The 20,398-nt window shown below is 43.7% G+C and overlaps 1 protein-coding gene across 2 annotated transcripts in view; it reads right to left on the bottom strand.

Annotated features, from left to right (window-relative positions):
- PLEKHM3 (pleckstrin homology domain containing M3) overlaps positions 1-20,398 on the bottom strand; it is a 74,884-nt gene that overhangs the window by 42,868 nt on the left and 11,618 nt on the right. For both annotated transcript variants that reach the window (XM_058028173.1, XM_058028174.1), the window contains 2 exons: positions 14,976-15,911; positions 2,792-2,937 (listed from right to left, as the gene is read on the bottom strand). In XM_058028173.1, the coding sequence (XP_057884156.1) occupies positions 2,792-2,937; positions 14,976-15,911 (1,082 nt within the window). The remainder of the gene's footprint in view (positions 1-2,791; positions 2,938-14,975; positions 15,912-20,398) is intronic.

The following is a 20,398-nucleotide window of genomic DNA, read 5'->3' as shown; positions in this document are numbered from 1 at the left end:
TACATGGCTGACACAGGCACACACATCTTGTAAAACATTAACTCACATTGCCAAACACAGCAATGTTACAAGAGGCTGAAACACAGTCTAGAAACAGGAAGGGTTGGGCAGTCACAGTAATTCAATATTTTAGTATACATCCTAGCATACTCACAGTCCCCCAGTTTTACTGGGCAGTAAAACAGTCCTATTAAATCAGCCAGGAATGAGAAGATGCAAAGTGCAACAGGGTTTCAACTTTAAATGTCATAAAAGGATGGATGCCAACATTCCAGACCTTTCCTTTCTAAAGCCTGCAAACTTACTGTTCAAAATTCAATTTACCGTAAGTCAGCTTCTCCTGAAACCTTCTGGCACAGGGAGTTCATTTCCTACTGTGTTTGTCTGGCATTTTGTGCAGGCTGAACGCCACCTGAAACAAGCTGCAATATTTAGTGGGCTTTGCATGCAAACAGGGAAAACACTTGGCCTAATCAAAAGGAAGGAGGAGTGTTCACAGAACTGCCTCTTTTCTTTTGCCTTCACACAAACACATGAAAAATACAAATATGAAAACAGTAGGAGACATGGGGGAAAAAGCAAACCTGGGCACTGAGCTACAGCTTTGGTTTGACAGAAGAAACATGTCTAACTGGCAAGTCCTTTCAAAGAGCTTCTACTGCTGCCAAGAAGATTTCTCTTTTCCTACCCATATGCTACCAGATGTTAAGTGCATTGCTGTTTTTCAAGATCCTGGGTATGGGAAGAGACAGCTCAACAGAGGTTCATTGTTTCTGATTTTCATGACCTGTCTTACCAAAAGCAGACAAGAACTTCTCAATTTCCAAACTAAATTGATGCCACAGCTTATTTTACAGCTGCTGAGCTCATATAACATAAAAAGAAAACCATGTACAGTTACACTGTAAAAGCTCATGTCCTACAGTACTTTTTGGTGCTTGCTTTAACCAGAAACAGGACAGACCCCAGAAACACCTGAGGAGGTGGGGAATAGGTGGCAGTGGAAAGGAATGCAGGTTTGCAAACTCTTCACTCAATTTTGCTTCTCATTTGGTGGACTGACAGGCACATTTCAGACTGTGTAAAAACAAAGCAGTTTGTGAATCCTGGAGCCTTGTCTCAGTCCTGACCATCCAATGTGGCATGTGCTTATTTCCTGCAGGACCTCTTTGGGGTGTGCAGCCAGGAGCACATCCTCCTCTGCAGAAGCTCCACTTCCAGGCAGTGCTGTGCTACCTACAAGGGGCAGGGCAGTGTGCTTATCTTCACCTTCCCTCCCTGCCTCAGTTCCCGCTCTAATAGTTGGGGATGATGTTGGTTTTCCTTACCTGAGGGGTTGTGTTCCTTTCTTAAATTCACCTCTCTGAGCACTTTCACACAAAGACAGGTAAAGCAGTTGCTCAGAATTTGCTTGTGTTCCCAAGGCACCTCATACCTGTTCTGTCTACAAAAAGTGCAAAACGAAATTTCTCACTATTACAGTGAGATGACAATAGATTAAGTTTTCAATGAATGCTTAAGCTTTAAAGTCCTGCTTCTTTTGGTGCCTCAGCTTCCTCTACCACAGGAAACAGATTAGAGCATAGTTTTTATGCTGCAGGTTTAGAAAAAAACCCAGCTAATTTTCTTGGCAGTATTACTGACAACTTGATACGAGGCCTTTGCCTTACCATCCACTAGCCCCATATCAGGTCTGCTTATACTAACACGTGGTAGCAAGTTTAGTCCTTGGTAAAAGCATCCAAAAAAAGAACTTTTAAATATTCCTAACTTCTAGGCATAGGAGGGCTTTTTGTCTCCACACCTTGGAGCTTTGCAACTTTGAAGAATCTTGCATTTCACAGAGCAAGACTATAATTTTCCTGATAGCAGGCTCTGGCCACCTTTTAATAATCTCCCCATCTGACAAATTTTCTTCAAGAGACCTGCTTTTCCCCTAATAGGGCATTTACTGGTTATTTTTTTCCTTTTCAAATAGCACATAATAATAATAATATTTGCAGACACAAAACATCAAACAGCCTCTCCTAACAGTGGCTGCTAGGTCTGAAGCTCTAGCATGGTCTGGATTCCTTATGAGTCTGTTATTCTTTCAGCATATACTGCCTGAGATGGCAAAACAACACTGTTACTGTATTTGCTGGTATAATGCTTTGAGGCATGTAATCAATGCCCCTATCTCGCAAGCAGCCACCGAGGCAGCAACAAATAGCAGATTATAAAAGTTTTAGAAAAGCTCTTGTGTGGCAAGTGAACAACTGTAGAATTTTCTTGTTGTGTTACTTTCATCTGTTTGGTTCAATCAAGTGCTGCAGCAATGTCCTTCTAGTGTCCTCAAAATGCTCATGCCAAGAGACAGGACATACTGGGCCTCACAAACATGGCATTTGGTAAGCCAGTTTCCTATAGGTATTTCCACAATTTAGCGCATTCAGTAAGCAGTGCCAATCTTTAGTCCCTGGTGGTCATGAAACAGGTACTCCTCAAGGCTCCAATAACTGCAGGAATTAGAGCTGTTGTTGTGTGCTACCTGTCCCTTGAACAGCCAGATAAGCAATGATGAGAAAGATGCCACCAGGAAGGAGGAGCATGGCTGCTCTGGTGGAGGAACACCTTAGATCTGGCCAAGGAAACTGTGATGAAAACATGTCTTGTTGAGAGAGTGAGGCTCATTTTGTCAACAGGGAGAAAGGAAACTGTATTAGCAGTCAGTGCCTGCAGCCTTCAGGCTGTTGTGTTTCCATCAGCAATTCAGTTCACTTACTAGCACTGCAGCCTGCAGGGAGATTACCTTGTATTTGGAAGTGTCCCAGTTATGAACCAGCCGTGCAGGGATAAGGAAGTTGTCATCCACATGGCAGGTGCTGCAGTAATACCATCCACTGTAGCTGCACACCTTGGCTTTCCCATTGGACAAGCCTATGGAGCGCTGACAGCCTAGAGAAAAAAGAGGAGAAAAAGTCTGGGTTTGTACACCAAGCCAGAGATACACCTTCAGGATGGAGTCAGAAAAGTATTCCTCCATTTGAGATCCTTTTAATATTTTATTTATTGCACCCTAGAGACATTTCTCATTCCATAAAAAAAAAAAATCAAGAAATAAATATCAGTATTCCTGGACTAGCACTGAAAAAGCACACACTAACTTGGGCATGTGTGACAAAGAGTTCAAACAGCAGTCAAAAGACACTTAGCACTTCTCAAGAAACAAAGGCAGAAGACTTGCTTGTGAGACACTGGACATTTAAAAGCCATGGCCATCTGAAAACCATGGCCTGAAGCTTACACAGGCCACATTCTACTGTATGCTTCCTCCAGAGAGCTCCCATTTTCCCCACAAGAGAATGGGCCAGCACTGCCTGGCTGCAGGGGTGCAAGCCAGCTCCTGCTGACAGCCAGAAGGGATGCTGACTTGGCAGGTAAGACAGCCACAGAATTAGCACAGCCAAGGCAAACCAGTCAGATCATGAATAATAACTGAGCAGCAGTCACACTGAGAATGAGTAGTTCTTGACGAGCAGTAGTGACATAGCTCAGTTCCCAGCAGGGTTTATTTCCTTACAATTGCATTACTCCATGTCTTACAAGGTCTGAGATCTGCCTGACACTTTTTTCACAGCTAGATCCCTTGCCTCTTCCCATGCCCTCTTGCGTGGAGCCCCTGGGGAAAAACAATGTATTCAAAAGCTGCTGCTTTGGTTGGAAAGAACTAATGCAGACATCTTCATCTGACCACCTGTTTCACAAAACACATAAAAACTCAACATACTTGACACTTCTGTCTTTCAATGGTGACTAAAATGAGCCAAAAGGTTCATATGATATTAGAGTGCATGGCTGAAGTCAGACAGCATAGTCACATTTAACAATCTGCTCAGGAAGTGAGGCTAAAAATGTGTGGGTAAGGTACATCAAGATGTCTGTGGTTGTTAACAACACCTCTAGACACAGCTCATGTGACAGAATTTCTTCTTGTCCTTGAAATGCCAGTGTCCCCACGTGACATTTACAGTTTCAGCCAGAGCACCAGAGCTCCACTCTGGCACATGCTGTATGCTCAGATGGTTTCTGCCACAGCTGGTGAGAAATACTGAGTAGCAGAATCTTTGTACATCACTTTTACTGCAAAAGCATTGGTTAAACAAGAGTTTTTCAAATAGAAGTCAACTGACCGATTGCTTTTGTCAATATAATTAATTTCATTTAGTGTAATTATGTGACTTCTCCAGCTGAAAGCATCTTTTCTCCTCAGCAGAAGTTGCATTGATTTGAGAAAAGATTGCAGGTCAGCTATTCTAGGCAAAACCCTAGCTCCTCCTTTCCCACATCAAATGATGTCACCATGTCCCACTCTGCTCTAGAAAAAATCATTAGAATAACCTAACCAACACAATTGGCTCATTTCTGCCTCTTTCACACTCCAGAGCCACTTGGCCACTGATTCTCTGCAATACACACTACCAAGTGAATCAGTAGGAGACACATCCTGTTTCAATCTCCTTCTTCCCCTCCCCTCTTGGAAGAAGTAAACATATGAACTGGTCAGTTATGATAATTATGTTCATATCAGATAATTATGTTCATATCTTCTCCTTTACTCTTCATAAGACAAGACCAGAACACAAGAATTAATGAGTTCTAGTGATAAAACTGTGTCTGAATGCAAATAGTCTCCCAAGTCAATGCCATTGAAACCTTCTAAACATTCCCCACTACCCAAGACTTACAAGGCTGGGGATGAGGATGGGACAGGACATACTGATTTCACCTAACTAGCACCATGGATTCCACTGGCTGCTACCTTGTCTTAATGCCCTAACTCCTGTCTGTTAGACTGAAGGTAAGAATAAGCAAAAGTCCAATTTGAACTGCCAAAATTCTAGATTAAAAAATTTGCAGTTGAGAAAACCACTTTAAGGCCTAATTTCTTGCAGCCTCCTAGAGCCAGAAACTCATTCCAGTCCATGGAGACAGTTTTCTCAGGAGAGGAGTGACAAAGCACAGAAATGCTGGGGGTCTTCTCTCCTCTTCCCTGTATCCAACCCCTAAGAAGTGGTCTCCTCTCAGGGTGAGGAGAGTCTCAGCAAGCAATCTTGGATGCCCTTCATCTTCAGAAAAGGTAGTTTTATGAAGAGGAGGAAGTGGAAGAAATTTCTACCCAAGCAGTATGCATTGCTTTCTCCCTTGTTACAACCCTTTCCTGTGCCCATATTTCCTCTTTACACCTAGTATTTTTCATTCCTCTTCCTATCCTCAAGAAAATATGTTCTGCAAAGCTACATAACAGTTGTGTAGCTGGGGTTTGTTAGATGATGTGGCACTGGCACCCCCTTTACATCTTCCCCTACTTTCCAAGCTCTGCTGTTTGAAAATCACCATCTTTTCCATTCCTCTCTGTTGTGATTCATAATGATGGCTATTTCTACAACCCTTTCAAATCAAGTTATCAAAGCACTGATTTTCTTTGATGTTATGCAGTTCAAAGTGGTGTAGTGTGACAAACATATTTCTGTGGCATAGACCACTTATGCTACTTTGTTTTTTTAAGATGGAAAAAAATAGATCAAGAATGAGAGAGAAAGAAGAGGAAGAAGGAATAGCCATTGGCTTAATCTTGCACCTGGGCATCCAGGTACATCAGCTTGCCATGATGTCTACCAGAAGCAAAGCTAGTACCGATTCCTGGCTTGGAAACCCTGAGCAGCTCTCCCAGCAGGACAATCAGATGTAGCTGACCACCACTGAGATCCATAACACAATTTAACAGACAGTTTAGGGTTTGGGAAGGGACCATGTTTGCAGAGAAAACATTTAATTGCCTACATATCTAGAGAAAGCACCCTGCAGAGGATGGGAGAAAAAAGCAGCAGAACTTTCAGCAAATCTCTCTCACCTATTCCTAATGCTCACACAGAATATTATCTATATAGCATTTGTACAAAGGTCTGGCAAACCCCAAGCCTAATGCAAAGAGATCATCTCTCCCTAAAGAATGTTATAGAGCAAGCTACAGAGGGAAGTGTAGCTGTAAGGTACACTGCTAGCAAAGAGAGGGAAGGAATCATCCCAAACCTTTCATCATGGAAAATACAACAAAACAGCCTTGGAATCAAGGAAAGAAAATAGGGGTTAGAAAAAATAGCAGCAAGAAAGTGCTCTTGGGCACTGATGAATCTCTCTCAACATGTCTGTGAGCAGAACAGGAGTATCAACATCAAGAGGCTCATGTCCAAGTGCGAAGCCTTCAGGAAGAAAACAGTACAGAAGGTGAGGTTAAAAAGTTGTAACAAAACTCTCTCCTTGACTTAAGGTGGTAGACTAGCATGGAGGAGGAATCCAAGACCTCTGAACACAATTCCTCTTCTCTGAAGCATGGAAAACACCACTTTCAGGTTGCTGCATACTCTTGTGGTCAAGGAAGACACACACAACTATCCTTTTTATCCAGACACCTCTCTCTTTAATCTTTTAGCAAGAAAAGACTGGAGCAGCTCCACAGTGAAACAGAGAAAGTGAAAGACCAAATTAGAATCAAGTACACAACTGTTTTCCTTATTGAATAAAGTTCCTTGCTTGGTAACAGGAAAAAGCAAGTCCCTTGTGATTGTGTGCTATAATTAAATCTGTGACAGATTAGCTTAGAAGCTAATTCATTTAGAAACAACATACAATACAAAGAAAAGAAAATTATCCACAGACTTCAAAAGGCTTTCAGCTGGATAAAGGCATAAAGCAGACTAAGCAGAAGGAGCACAGCAACAAATTTTCAGTGTTAGATCAGACATACAACATTGCTCTATCAGCTCAGCATCAACAGAAATAAGGTGAGAATTACTTCAGTTGCTTACCTTTATTCCTGTGCATCTATTCCAATTCAGTCCACCATGGGAAAACTCAAATTCACAAGGAAGATACACTAATGATCCAATTCAGTTCTCTCTTATGCCTACCCAGGTTAGCATTACATTTTGTCCTTTCCCCATTATTACTTTCCAGAACAATTTTATTTCAACTAAATAATTAAAAACTTATAAACCTCCAAGCAAAGTCTGACACTACTCACCTTGCTTACATTTTCTGTGAGCTTCTTATGAACTTTAAAAAAAGACAATAAAACTGTAACAGATTAAAGTAAAAAAAAAAAATCCGTGTTGAAACCATGTGGGTTTGACCCTATCAAGTTATAATTACCTAAACAACACAGAAAACTCCTATCATGTCAACAATGTACACATCCCACTTGAATTATAAACTAGATCAGCTTCTCCAGAAATAAGGAAAGGTACACACAACCAAAGGATGGTCCAACTGCTCCAAGTCAATGGAAACCTTGGCTATCAGCTATAGCTCAGGAATAAATGCTAAAATAACAGACCTTCCATCTTCCTTAGCACCATTTGAAGGTACAAGGTCTGTCTTCTTTTCTTACACATTCCAGCTCAGCTGACAGCCTACCAGTGCAGGCTTGGTGGCTCTGGGCTGTGACTCCAGACAGTGACCCATCCCACCCTACTGGAGATGTCTCACAGGCACCCAGCTTCAGAGCAGCTCTCCAAAGCACATGAGAGGAATTATTTCCTAGAGACCCAGATTTTCTACAATCAGCAAAGACTGGATTGGCGTAGACATCCAATATTTAGATGCCTGGGGGTAGGTGAAGTGACCAAAACCCTTTACATCACTCATGCTGAATGCACAGAGCTGTGACTTTCTCTGTGAAGACGAACAACCAAGGAAAAACCCCCATGTTGGAAACAAGTCAGGTGATAGCACATATGGGTGCACACACAACATTCTGCATGCCTGTATTGTACATGTCCTTTGTAGAAGACAGCATACAGGCATGCTGCAGATAACACAACTAAATTCTGCCTTCCCAGGAAAACCAATAGTAAAGCCTGCAAATATAACTCCAAAACTTAGAAGTCAAAGTAAGCTTGCATTTCACATATATAAGTCAAGAGTAACATTTCATCACTAAATGAGAACTAAAATCCTAGCTGTGTCCAATGACAAGCAACAAAACTATACATTTGGAAACTAGTTTTTTATGTGCTTGGATTTCCCCACTTGAGTTTCATCAGAAGATAGGTTCTTTTACCTTTTGTGTCAAATTCTAAGAGGTTGCAAAGTTACATTCTTCCCAGGGAATATGCTCTAAGGAAATTACAAACAGCTTTGAAGACATACTTTACACATAAGCTATTGTTTGTGACCCTTTTAGCACATGCCCAGTTTACATTCTCCTATTTCACATTTTCAAATCTTTCCCTGTGTTCGCAGGACAACAGTGCTGAGGAGTAACACCACACACTTCAAACTAATCTGGTATTCTTTTCCCCATACCCTTACAGGATTATTCCCTCCAGTATCTGCTGCTTTGCTGAGACTCTGAAGTGCTCCCTGACAGAAGGAAATGGGATCTACCATGAAATGGCTTATTGGTAGGATTCAGTAATTCACCAGCTCTTGGGTCAGGAATGGGAACTGAACACACTCTCTGAAGCCTTGAAGCCTTCCTGCCAGCTAGAAGTGAGGAGATAATGTAAGCATAATAAATAATGGCATTCCCACTTATAGAGTCAATTACATTCATACTTGGTTCTGCATACTGAGAAGGCAGACCAGAGAACAGAGCAAAGAGCAGGCCAGCCATTTGTGTGATCAGAACAAACACTGCTGCCAACACTCTCAGCCAGGTCAGCAAGAGGTTAGCAACATGAGTCTCTACTTAACCCACTTTTCATTTCTGCTCTGCAGTTAGTTTGAAGACCACTTACCCTGCTCTGCTCACTCCTTGACTTACACTGAAGGCTACCTGGTTTGCCAAGTTTCATTTATTTGATACAGCATTAGCATACCTAGGAATAACCAGCTCCGTTTCTGTTTGAATACACAACTGGTTTTGTATCTCCTTTTAACAGAAGGAACAACTGTGCAATAAGTGTGGATACATACTTTTACCAATGCTATTTGGCTGAATTTCTTCTTGGTCACTCACCACTACCACAGCACTGCCTTGGGCACATGAACTATCCAGTTTTACACAGCACAGGTACATGTCAGAGAGTACAGATGTTGCAGAAGGTCAGACTGAGAATCTAAACCCTTCCTAGCAGGTGGCCTTTGGTTTGTTCTGTAATTTTTTTATGTTGCCCTTGATTTGATCCACATGCAATAGTTTTGCAATAATACACTGCTTTGGCATGTGACAGAAGAGGGAGAGCCTTGCCAACACACACACAAATGCCTTAGTTTTGCAGCAGTGGACCGACCCTAAAGCAGCCATTTTCCTTCAGTGTTTGTCCCTCAGGACTGCACATCTGCAATGACATTCTGATGCCAAACAATGCAGAGTGCACTTCACAGGACTTGTTTACCACAGCAGCATTAGGAGGGGCTCCCTGTGATGCTGGCTTCTGTGACACCTCCAAGATGCACACATCTCTGCTACCTCTTCTCCTCTGTTAAATTTTTCTTAGAACAGCCAGGTAGATCCACATTTTATGGAGCAAGAGTAAAACTGTGCAAACAGCATTGGAACATAATCTTTGCTTTCTTAGGAAACTAAATTAGCAGCCATGGCCCAAACCAATTCAGGAACCTGGTATAAACTGCAACTGCAGAGAAGGTGTTGTGGAGATGCCTGTCCCTTTTCTGGGAAGGTAAGGTCTTTAGTAGCAAAAGATGGCTCAACTGATTTAAAAAATGCTAGCCCAACAAATAAAGCTCTCTCTTGTACACAATTCACAAAGAAACTCTGAGTTCTCCAAAAAAGAACTGTGGGGTGTATAGGGGTGGTGTATAAGTGTTGGGAGTTTTCAGGTCTGAAAAATACTTCCTTTTGTCCAGATGTAGTTTTTTTCCATCTCAACAAAGGTGAGACTTGGACATTTAGATTGCCTGGTTTGGGCATTCTTTTCTTTGAACTCTATGCCAAAACATCCCTCAAGTCTAGTTTCATTCAACAAATGGACCAAAAAGGTCCCCAGACAACCAAGAGTTCTTTGGGGGTAGTGGAACTCATACCTGGCACCCACAAGCCAGGAAGAAACAAGGCACAGCCAAGAAGAGCCTATGCTTACAGTAGAGACACGTTCATACCCAGCAGAAGTGAGCTCACAATAGCACAATAAATTAGCACATACTGAAAACCTGCAGAGTTGTTGACAGGGAGAGATTAGAGCAATGGGGCCACCTATCCCCACAGAGGCAGAAAAGGCACCCTTCAAGGCTGCCAGGGGAATATGCAGATTCATCAGCCAGGACAGTTGTATCAGCAGTTCCTCTTGCAGGGCTGAGACAAAGAAGCCAGTTAAACCCCAGTTGATTGCAAAGTGCACATCAGGGCACAGAACGGGCACTGAACTGATCAAGTACTTATCTAAGCTGCACTCCAGGCAGCAGCAGGCCAACTCCAAACCAAATCCCACGAAGGAGAAAATCTCACTCTGTGGAGGTGCCAGCCAAATCCCAGGAGGGTGAAGGACCCAACTTCTACCAGACAAAGCTGACAGTTTTCACTGTCACTTCCTCTAGTCATGCCATCCTAGAACAGCACTGAGGAACTCATCTTATCAATGAAGATTAAATGGCCTCTGTGATCATAACTGATCACTGATAAACAGGTTTAATCAACCCAAGTATGTGATATCTTCCAATATTTGTCCAAAATGAGCTGTCATATGGCAAAGCACTGTGGCCCAGCAAACTCGTGTTTTGAAACATGTTGGTCCACTGCAAATAAAGTGCTCCCTGCTACACACATTCCAGTCACCCTTGTTTGGAAACACTCCCCCCACTCCTCCCCCTACAAGTCAGTGACCTTGTTTAAACATGGTGCATTTTCCAAATACTAACTTAGACCATGTATTTTTCTGCTCAGCTGGTTTAGAAATCCCACTGCTAGCAGTGGAAGTTTTACTTTTAAATGAATAGAAATAGGGCCTGAAAGACACATACAAGACTACAAGACTAAAGCCTGAAGTGAAGATACCTAAACAATAAAACCTTTACAGTGCAAAACATTCCTAGGGGATTTTACAGAGTCTCAAATACAGGGAAGGTAAAAAGCTGCTGAAGCCTTGGAAGAAAGGGATCAATTGAAATGAAACCAAGCACAAAACAAATACAGCACTTAGAAAAAGCACAATCCTAAAAGCCTAAAAACCCTGGACAGGTGAGAACAATGGTTATTCAGAACTAAAATGTGACAGGAGTGCTAAAAACCTTCCAAAGGACCTTATGGTATTTTATTTTTGTGCTGCATTTTCTAGGTTTATCCTCTAGCATTTTTATTTCAGAGACATGTTACAAAATAAGTGTTGGGTGTAACGACGGCTCACTAAGTATCTGCTAAATTCAAGGATGCTTCTCAACTATCTGTATTTGAGAATACTGTAAGGCTTTTTGAGAAGTTGAACAAAGTTGACATTGCACATGACTGTTTTGTTTTTAAATTTCACTTGCTGGCTTGCAATCTATTAGGAAATACTTTCTTTTCACTAAGGGGGAAAAAAAAGGAATTTTATTTTTACTGCAAGAGGGACTGAGATAGAGCAGAGGTTGCATGACCCGTGCATGCTGCACTGAGCTGTCCCCCAGCTACACACAGGATCACAGCACTCGGTGCAGAATGATTCCCTGAAAGACAACAGCTCTCCACCTGCTGCTTCATTTGACAGGGCTGCAAGCTCAGGAAATAGCACATTTACTAACCCTGGCTTCTCTGCACCTAGTGTTGAGCTCAGCCAGCCAAGTCATTCAAGCTCTAATAGCAGTATTTATGGTTTTGGCAAGTGAGGAGACATGGAGAAGCAGGGAGGAAAAGACAGAAGGCACCCTAGAAGAGGAGCAAGGAAAGCCACACAGACAAATGAAAGCGTGCAGAGCACATTTTCCAAAAGGCAGAAATTCCCACATCCATTAGGACTTGCTGTCTAAATAACAGAGCTCCTGGCAGACAGAATTGACTTCTCTGGAAAAAAAGGTCTGTTTTAATAAAGGACAGGGGGAAAGAAAACAAAAGGTGAAACAGAGGAGAGCCATCAAAAGAACAGGAGCTATGCAAAAACAGGAGGCAAGGGCAAAGGCCATTTGTCTTCCCCATCTATAGAAAGGTGACAAAGAAACGACGATAGTGAAGGGCACCTGGGGATATTTGCTCCTTACAGACGTCCAGGAGAACTTCTCCAGGAGAAATGTCTACCTTTCCCTAGAAGCTTTTCTCTAAGGCAAAAATATAAATAATGGTCACAAAATTAAAAGAGTTTATAAACTCCCTGCCTCTCCACTGCTAATCAGTGGTCTGTTCATTCATTTTTTTCAAATTACAAGTAATGTCCTGCCCTCTGCTGTCAAACAAAGTTAGAAATGTGGAGAAAAGCTTTTGTGTCTGCTGATCAAGCAAAAGACAACTTTTTTCCAACTGCCCTTCTGACTCCAGGGTATCAACACTTTGTCCTCTCTGCCCCATGACTACATCTGACACCACTGCCCTGGCTTATATCACGAGTTGAAAAGTGCTAGCCAGACTCCAAGATAAACCTGTCAATAGCGAGGCACAGGCATTCACATTCCTCCCTACCTGGTTGTGAATATCAGCTGTTTGTCTGGGACCAATTCCTTAAAAAGCTTTTACTGAGGGAGAAAAGGAAAGGGGGATGCCGAGAGCATTTCCAACAGGAAAAAAACCAAACCAAAACCAGGGAGGGAAACCCCACAAAGACTGCAAAGAGAAAATAAATTTAAAAAGCCTGTCCCCATCAGGTCCTCCCAGCAACCTTCTTTATCAGAGGTTCATTGTCAATCAATTAGCCAAGGCAGCAGGGGTCTGTAGGAAGGGGGGTAGCTCGAGAGACAATGGTCTGCCCTGTTGTATTACTATTTAATCGCTTTTCCTAAATAAATAAAGCAGCCCTGAGGTGCTGTCATGTCAAGGGAATTTATAACAAAAAACCCCTTCATTTTTCATTGGTCATTACTTTTCCTTCCCTCCCACCCCTGCAGGACTAGAGAGGGTTATTACTGTAGCCGTAAGTTCCATCTTTGTGTTGCTTGCCTTTGATTCCCACTCGGACCTTGCCACTTTCTGGCACTAATTTGTCAGGCTGAACAAAGGAGGGATTTGTACCTCCTGTAAGGTCTCAATTAGGAAAGGCTTCTGCTGTATTATGTGCCATTGGGACAGGACACAAAGACGGTAATTACAGGAATTTGCACTAAATGGCTGAAGAATTCACAGCAAAACTTTTCTTCCTCCCCCCTCCTCATCTTTCTGCAAGCTTACCCCTCCCAGCAGCCCTGGGGAAAGCCGCTCTCAATGCCTGCAAGCCGTAATTACCAACAGCAGGCCCCTCAGGTTAAACAGCAGCCCATGCCGAACGGCACAACTGCCTGCAGGGAGCAAGAACAGCGAGACACGCTCAGCTTGCCCTGTGCCTCCTCTCTGCACTAACTTTTCTGAGCCAAACGAGTTTCCCCAGTTTCTCCCAGTTATAACTAAAATTATTTCTTTCTCTGCACCATGGTAACAGCTCCAAGCTCCAGCCAGCCCTAAGGGTCCCAGGAATGGCAAAGGAGTCGCTCCTGCAGAAAGTGCTGTGAATCCCCATCCTTGGGGACACAGAATCCCACTGACCAGCTTCCCACGGACCCACCACAACTCAAGAAGAGTTTCTGTGCACAACAACATTTGTTCAGTTTGGCAGACTAAAAGGAGACCACAGGAGTATTGGGAATGCCTCAGGTGCATCAGGAAAAGACACCATGAAACCCTGGTCAGAGCACCTCATTTTTGTGGGGAATAAATGAGTGAGTGGATATTAATCACCCCATGTTTGGGAGAGGGAATCCACCCTTTCGCAGAGAAACATTTACTGCCATACTACATAAAGCAAGACTAAAACCTGTTTCACACTGGAGACATGCATTTTGTTGCCATCTCAGGGCCTGGTTTTAGAGGAGGTAATTGAAAATATTCACTTGAAACTCTCCTGAACCTCAGTCAGAAGATTAAGCAAAATAGAAAACAAATTACATCAAGTCATACAAACGTGGCCAAGAACAGAGCTGAATTCAGGCAGAAGCCCAAATACTGTGACCAAATCATTAACTGCAATGATGCCAACCTCCATGATGCTCCAGCTGCCAGGTGGGTGCCACGCACTGTGGAGGGATGAGCAAGAACATGACCTGCAGGTGGCTATGAGAGAAGGACAAACCCAACTACACCCACAGACAATTTTGAGTGCAATCCAGTACTTCTAGGGCCCAGGTCTCCCCTGAAAGGGATTCAGGGCAGCCAGCAGGTCCTGGGCCCAAACAGAAACTCCTAGAGTCATCATGTTCTAGAGCAACCTAAGAACCACACCCCACAGAAGCATGGAGAGGAGGCAGGACCATCACAGCTCACATAATACAGGAGAAAAAGTCTCCAAAAGAGCTGCTTCTGCTTGAGCTGACAATTTCTGAGTGTAACTAAAGCAAGTCAGAGACCATAGTTTAGGCATAAGGTGCCCAAATTTGCTCCAAACAGGTGCCCTTGCTAAAGTAAAATGACAATGTACTGCATTCAGACATGTTCTCTCTATTTTCACTTCCTTCCCAAACTGGATAAAAACATGATCTTCCCTATAGGACTAGAGTCAGACAACGAATCCAAGCCCCTTTGATTCTGCACCACCTTTACAGTGTCCTCAATCAAGAAAACAGCTCAGCCACCCTGCAAGGCAGTCCTGGCCCATATAGTGGTGTATGTGCAAGATCTAATGTTTCGGGACTGCTCATCAAAAGCAAATGAACCTCTGAATATCCCCATAGGCTTTTCTCCACAGCTGACAGAGAGAAAGGCTAACTATAGCCACAGTGAGAGGCAGGCAACAGCCGTGCTGCTAAAACACACACATGCTCTTTCAAGTGATTTTCTTTTCCTATAGAGGGCATGTAGGTGCAGATGCTGCAACCTGGCTGCTCACCTGCACACTTGAAGCTCTGAACCGTGAGCCCTCTCTCCAGAGACAGTGTGGTCAGGATGCTCAGGAAGCTGGTGGTCACAGACTGCCGCTTGCTCTTTCGGAGGTCACTCCCAAAGGGCCGAGCTCCAGGCTTGTTCCTGAGTGTCACCTGTGGGTTCTGAGTCAAACTTCGGGTAGCATTGGCCGCTGCTTTCAGCGCCTCCATCCACTCCTGGGCCCGCTGCCGCGTCTCTGCGCGCAGGCGCAGCACATCCTGGGGAAAAATGACCTGAAAGCAAGAGTCACAGCCATCCTGAGTATCTGTCTGCACCGACAGGCACACATCCACGTTGTAGCTCAGCAGGGGATCTTCATCAAGCCTACCAGGCTGGAATGCCATGAGATAAGACCTGTTCAAGACAAAAGTAAATGCCTTCCAGTTATTCTGGACAGTTAGTCTGTAAAGAGTCCCTGATTTCAGAATATTTTGGTACTCTTTAGTGTTTTCAGTCAAATTCATGGATAGGAAGAGTTCCATAGGCTTCTCTAACACCCCATTAGTTTGAGAAAGGTCGCTGTTATTTTCAGGCTTTGGCACATTCTCCAGTTTCTCCTGCTGTCTTGTAAAAGCCGGCCCAGAAGCATGCACCGCTTCCCAAAGTTTCTGTCCCCAGTCCAAAGTCTCCCAGGAGGACTCTGCCTTGAGCTGTAGCTGTGAGCTGTCTGACAGGACAGTGTCCACCACCTTGGTTTCCATGCCACCAGTGACAGCGACCCTTTGAAAACGCATGAGTGGGTACACGGTGGGAAGGGTCTGGTTGCCGCTGCTGTCCAGGCAATACAGGTACAGTTTGTACTGAGAGAGTTCAGCGTAACAGGTTTGCCAGTAGCTGTCATTGTCTCTTCTGACTTCCAAGTATCCCTTCTTCAGAAGATTTGAGAACACTGTCTTGTGTTCTGGAGGAAAAAAAATTAGAATATTACAATTATTTTTTTAATTGTCTCAAATTACTGCATCATTCTGGCTTCTCCATCTCTCCTACCCATACATGGCATATCTGAAGACAGGATCACAGAGAGAATCTTCATGTAATAATTATTAAACACAAGCCCTAACTCTACTTTTGAGCCACCAAGAATACAGCACGTTTTTACCCAGAGGTATCAAAACACCTTACAAAAAGGAACAAAGAAACAGGGGGACAGAAAGACAGAGCAATTTTCCTGAGAAAGCAATTATCCAGGATGACAATGGCAGAGCAACAAAACACTGCAGGTCTCCCAGAACTTAGTCTAGAAGTGGACAATGCTATCAAGTAATCTATTGCCAGCTAAAATAAGATTTTGACAGTGAAAAACACATAAAAATTAAAAACACCTTACCCTCTCTTTCCTGCTCCTTCCCAGACTCAACTTCATGTTTTCACACACACCACCTCTGCCTCCCTCATCTTAAGCAGCTCAGAGGCAAAGGGCATAGTGGCATCTGCTCAGCTCCTCTCTGCTGCTCCTTCCTTCTCACACCTTTCCCCTGCTCCAGCATGGTCCTCTCCAGGGGCTGCAGTCCTTCAGGTTAAATGTACCCCTGCACGAGCTCTCAGTGGCTGCAGTTCCTTCAGGAAATCTCCACATTCTCCAGCGTGCAGGGAGATCCTGCTCCACCACGTTGTCCCCAGGGGCTGGAGCACATTCTCATCCTCTGACCCTCAGCTGCTCTTGACACAGCTGCCAGTGCTGTCCCTTCCTGGGATGTGTTCTGCCAAAGAGGCCCCACCTTGGCTGATGGGCACAGCTGTGTCCTGAGGAGGGGCTGCTGAAACAGCCCTGCTTACAGCACCTGGCACCTGCACTGATCCAGTGAATGCACACCTGTGCCCAACACAGCACTTTCCTACCACATTCCAGCATGACCTGGGACTAGAACATTCTGTGCAGCTCTGCTTACTCCAGAGTTTTGCCAATTTATGAGAATCAGGTTCAGGAGTAACAGATATGACCAAAAATGAAAAGTAAGAGGCTGCCCAGAAGGATTCAAACACACACATCTGAGCATCTCAGCACTTCAGGTGCTTTGGAGCAGATCACAAAACCCAGCCCAAGGCAAAGTCAAGAGGAATCTTCTTCATCCACAGAACACCAGCCATGCACAAGTCACTCCAAGCACTAAAGTGATACAAATTTAAAAGGAATTATCTAAAGCATTTCTGAGTTTTAAAAAAAGGTTTCCATATAAAATTTGTTCCAAAATTTTGCACCACTTCAGCCACCACAGGCAAGATTCATATTTTCACCTTGGGCTAGGCATGTGGCTCTAGGCAATTTTTGTTGTTCCCTGTATAAATTCAGAGGCATTCACTGCTACACTGTAATACCAACTGTACCACTTGGCACCCCAAAACAACGCAGGCCTGAGGAATAAACTCCCATTTGAGTTCTACTTCACCCGTCCATTAAGGGTCCCTGTGCTGAGTGATGACTGACTAACAGTGACAGAATTAGCAGACACAAGTAAAGGTTTCTGCCTCAAATTGTCTATCTCCCTTAGAGCCTGCTATTCCTGGCACAGGAGCAAGGTAGCCACCTGGAAACAGCTCCTCATCCACTGCCCAGCAAATTGGGTCACAACAAAATCAGCATCAATTGACTTTAACACAGCATCACAGACCACAGCAATACAAGAGCTGGTCTACTCAACATTTCCACCCTAGGGTTGACAGCCTTTACAGCCTTTGAAACAGGGAGGCATGGAACTGGAGGCATAAAACATTTTCAGCATCTCAGCTTAACCAGTTACACTTATGTTAACAGGCCACACTCTAACAAGCTTTAGACATCATCTCTGAGTATACTGAGGATGCCTGCAACACAGAGCTAAGAGAACAGAAACATCTGAACTGGATGAAGCTTCGAAACAAAACCAGGCCTGTATAGAAACTACATCCCCATCTGTACTGGGCTTCCCAGCTAATATGGCCAAGATTGCTGGCTAGACTGCTCTAACCACTGCTGGATAAGGGGTGAGTCTGTCTGTCCTCCTAGAGCATAAGGAGAGTCAGGGACTCATGAGTATTTGAGGAACTTACTATCCAGGGGCTTCTGATACCAACTGGGGCAGCCTTGGGCTGTACCCTTCATTCTAAGAAGATGCTCCTGCCTTTGGCTGCAAGTACTCCTGTAGCTAATGCTCAGTTTCTTCTATGGGCAAGAGAAAGAATCAGAATAGCAGCAGTGTAAAAGCTTTTGCCAGCTCTTCAGCAAAGACCAGCTTTTAAGGATTTATAAGGATTATGCAGACAAGCTCCAGTTAAACTTAATGAACATACATGAAAATTAATTGTTTATATCCTTAATGTTGGTATGGATATCTCATGGGGGTTAAAAATGGGGGAAGGACGCTACCTTGCAGCCGCCCTAATAAAAAGGAGGCACTTAGGTTTCACTTTGACAGCCCAGCCTCAGCTTCCCCATTTACCCACATCCTCAGAACAGAGCCTGCATTTAACTCCATGCTCAAAGGACTCCATGTAGAGAGATTTCCTGCAGATATGGCAAAAACCATAACAACTACTTCAAAAACTGCTATTTTGGCACTAGGTCTAAAAAGGTCAGTATAACTATACCTTGCATATCAATAAACTACTGGAGGATATTTCAGCTAAATATGAAAACTGAAAGCCTAATCTATAACCCAAAATGGTAGAGAAAAAGCACACTTTGATAGCCCAAATGGATAGATGTGCACACACATGGACACACTGAAAGAGAACCAATTTTGTTCATCGTACATCTCTGGCCCTGACATTCATTAGTATTTCTGCACTAACTCAAAAGCCATTAATTTCTCTGAAACCCACACTAATCCCTTTGTAGTGCAGATAATGGACAGCCATTCTAGAGTCATCTTCCCTTTCTATTAATCCAATCAGGGAGGCAGCGCTTCTGCAGCTCCAACTGCAATCTCTCTCACTTCCATCAAGTACAGATGACTGTTCAAGCTTCTGCATAATAAGACAACTCATAACCTTCCCCCAGCCACCCCTCCTTCATCCATACACAGGTCTGCTTATCTTTTGTTGAGTTAGAGAAAGGCTATCTCTCCCTGTCTTTCACAGAGGCACCCCTCTCTCCCTCCTTCACTCCACTCCTTCCCTTCAAGCTCTGTGAAATCGGCTCCAATGGCTCTGCTCAAACTGGGACAGAACCAGCAGCCACCTTGATTAACATTCAAATGCCTCGTATTGTTTAGGTCAGGGCAATAGATGCTGGCAGAGACAGGTTGAATTCGTATGCTGAACATACACACACATCTCACAGCTCTGCTCCTTTATCTCTTCCACATGCACTGTGCCAGATAATACCTTTTTACTCAGAGAGCAAATGGTACCATCTCTCTATCCACCTTCCAAACAGAAACTGCATCTCTTTTCCTCCTTATGGAGACAGGCAGAGTAAATTGAAGAAGAGTAAAAAAAAAAAAAAAAGGAAATAATCACAGTAAATGGCTCACATCTGAGCCATTTGGAGTTATAATTTCAAGGAAAGAGGTGGAAGAAGGCAGAGAAAAAACAAGAGAGTCTCAGCAGCTGGGACAGAGCAATATCTTCCTCAGCATCTCTCCTCTCCATTGGGAAATGCCCCCTTGTCCCAGATAGGAAACCTGCACATTGCCCTGAAACCAGGCCAGCCTAGCACCCCCCCACCACTGGCCACACTTGGGCAGCTGGTGCAACCAGCACCCCAGAGACAGAGACCAAATATTGTGCCAGCATGTCCAGAAGATACACACTCCAGAACAACTGGCTGTACTTGCATCTCAGCTGGCATGGCAGGAAAGCTCACTCTGTTTTTCCACCACTGAGGCATTTCTAACAACAGTCATTCCAAGTAACTTGGAAAAGAGTAGAAGCAGAGATGCCCAGTTTGTGAGGAGTTTGAGGGGGCACTCCTCTCTGAATTCTCTAGTGCTTAGTAAGCGATGAGTGTAAGTTACAGAGTTTTTGCCAGTAGTTTTCCTCTCAGATTTTTAAAAACTCAACATTTTTACAAAACATGTTTGGGACCTAAAATGCTCTCAAATTAGGTTGGGCTAGTCACCTTCTTGGTGGGATTTGCTGGATCATGGACAAACTGTGCCTCAGATCCACAATGTTCACTATCTTCCTATTTAAAAATACAGTCTTTTCCTCCCACCTGTTTTCCCTCCTGGGTCTGCAGATACGTATCCCGCAGTTTGTCAGTGTGCAGGTGCTCAACACAGTGACAGCTCTAGAGTTCTCCAAGCTCACAGGCAAAGCAGGCAAACAAAACAGCTAGCTGGAAAAAGTACTGAAGCACCCACACTGTCAGGAGTGGCAGTGTTTGAATAACACCCACATGGCCATCAAGCCATGCTGTGTTTAAAACACTGTGTTTTAAAAATCCAAGCCAAGCTTCACTGTATATTA

Source organism: Melospiza georgiana, chromosome 7, assembly GCF_028018845.1.
Source record: "Melospiza georgiana isolate bMelGeo1 chromosome 7, bMelGeo1.pri, whole genome shotgun sequence".
In the NCBI taxonomy this organism is placed as follows: domain Eukaryota; kingdom Metazoa; phylum Chordata; class Aves; order Passeriformes; family Passerellidae; genus Melospiza; species Melospiza georgiana.
Note: the sequence above shows the minus strand (reverse complement) of the source record. Positions and strands in the feature narration are given on the sequence as shown.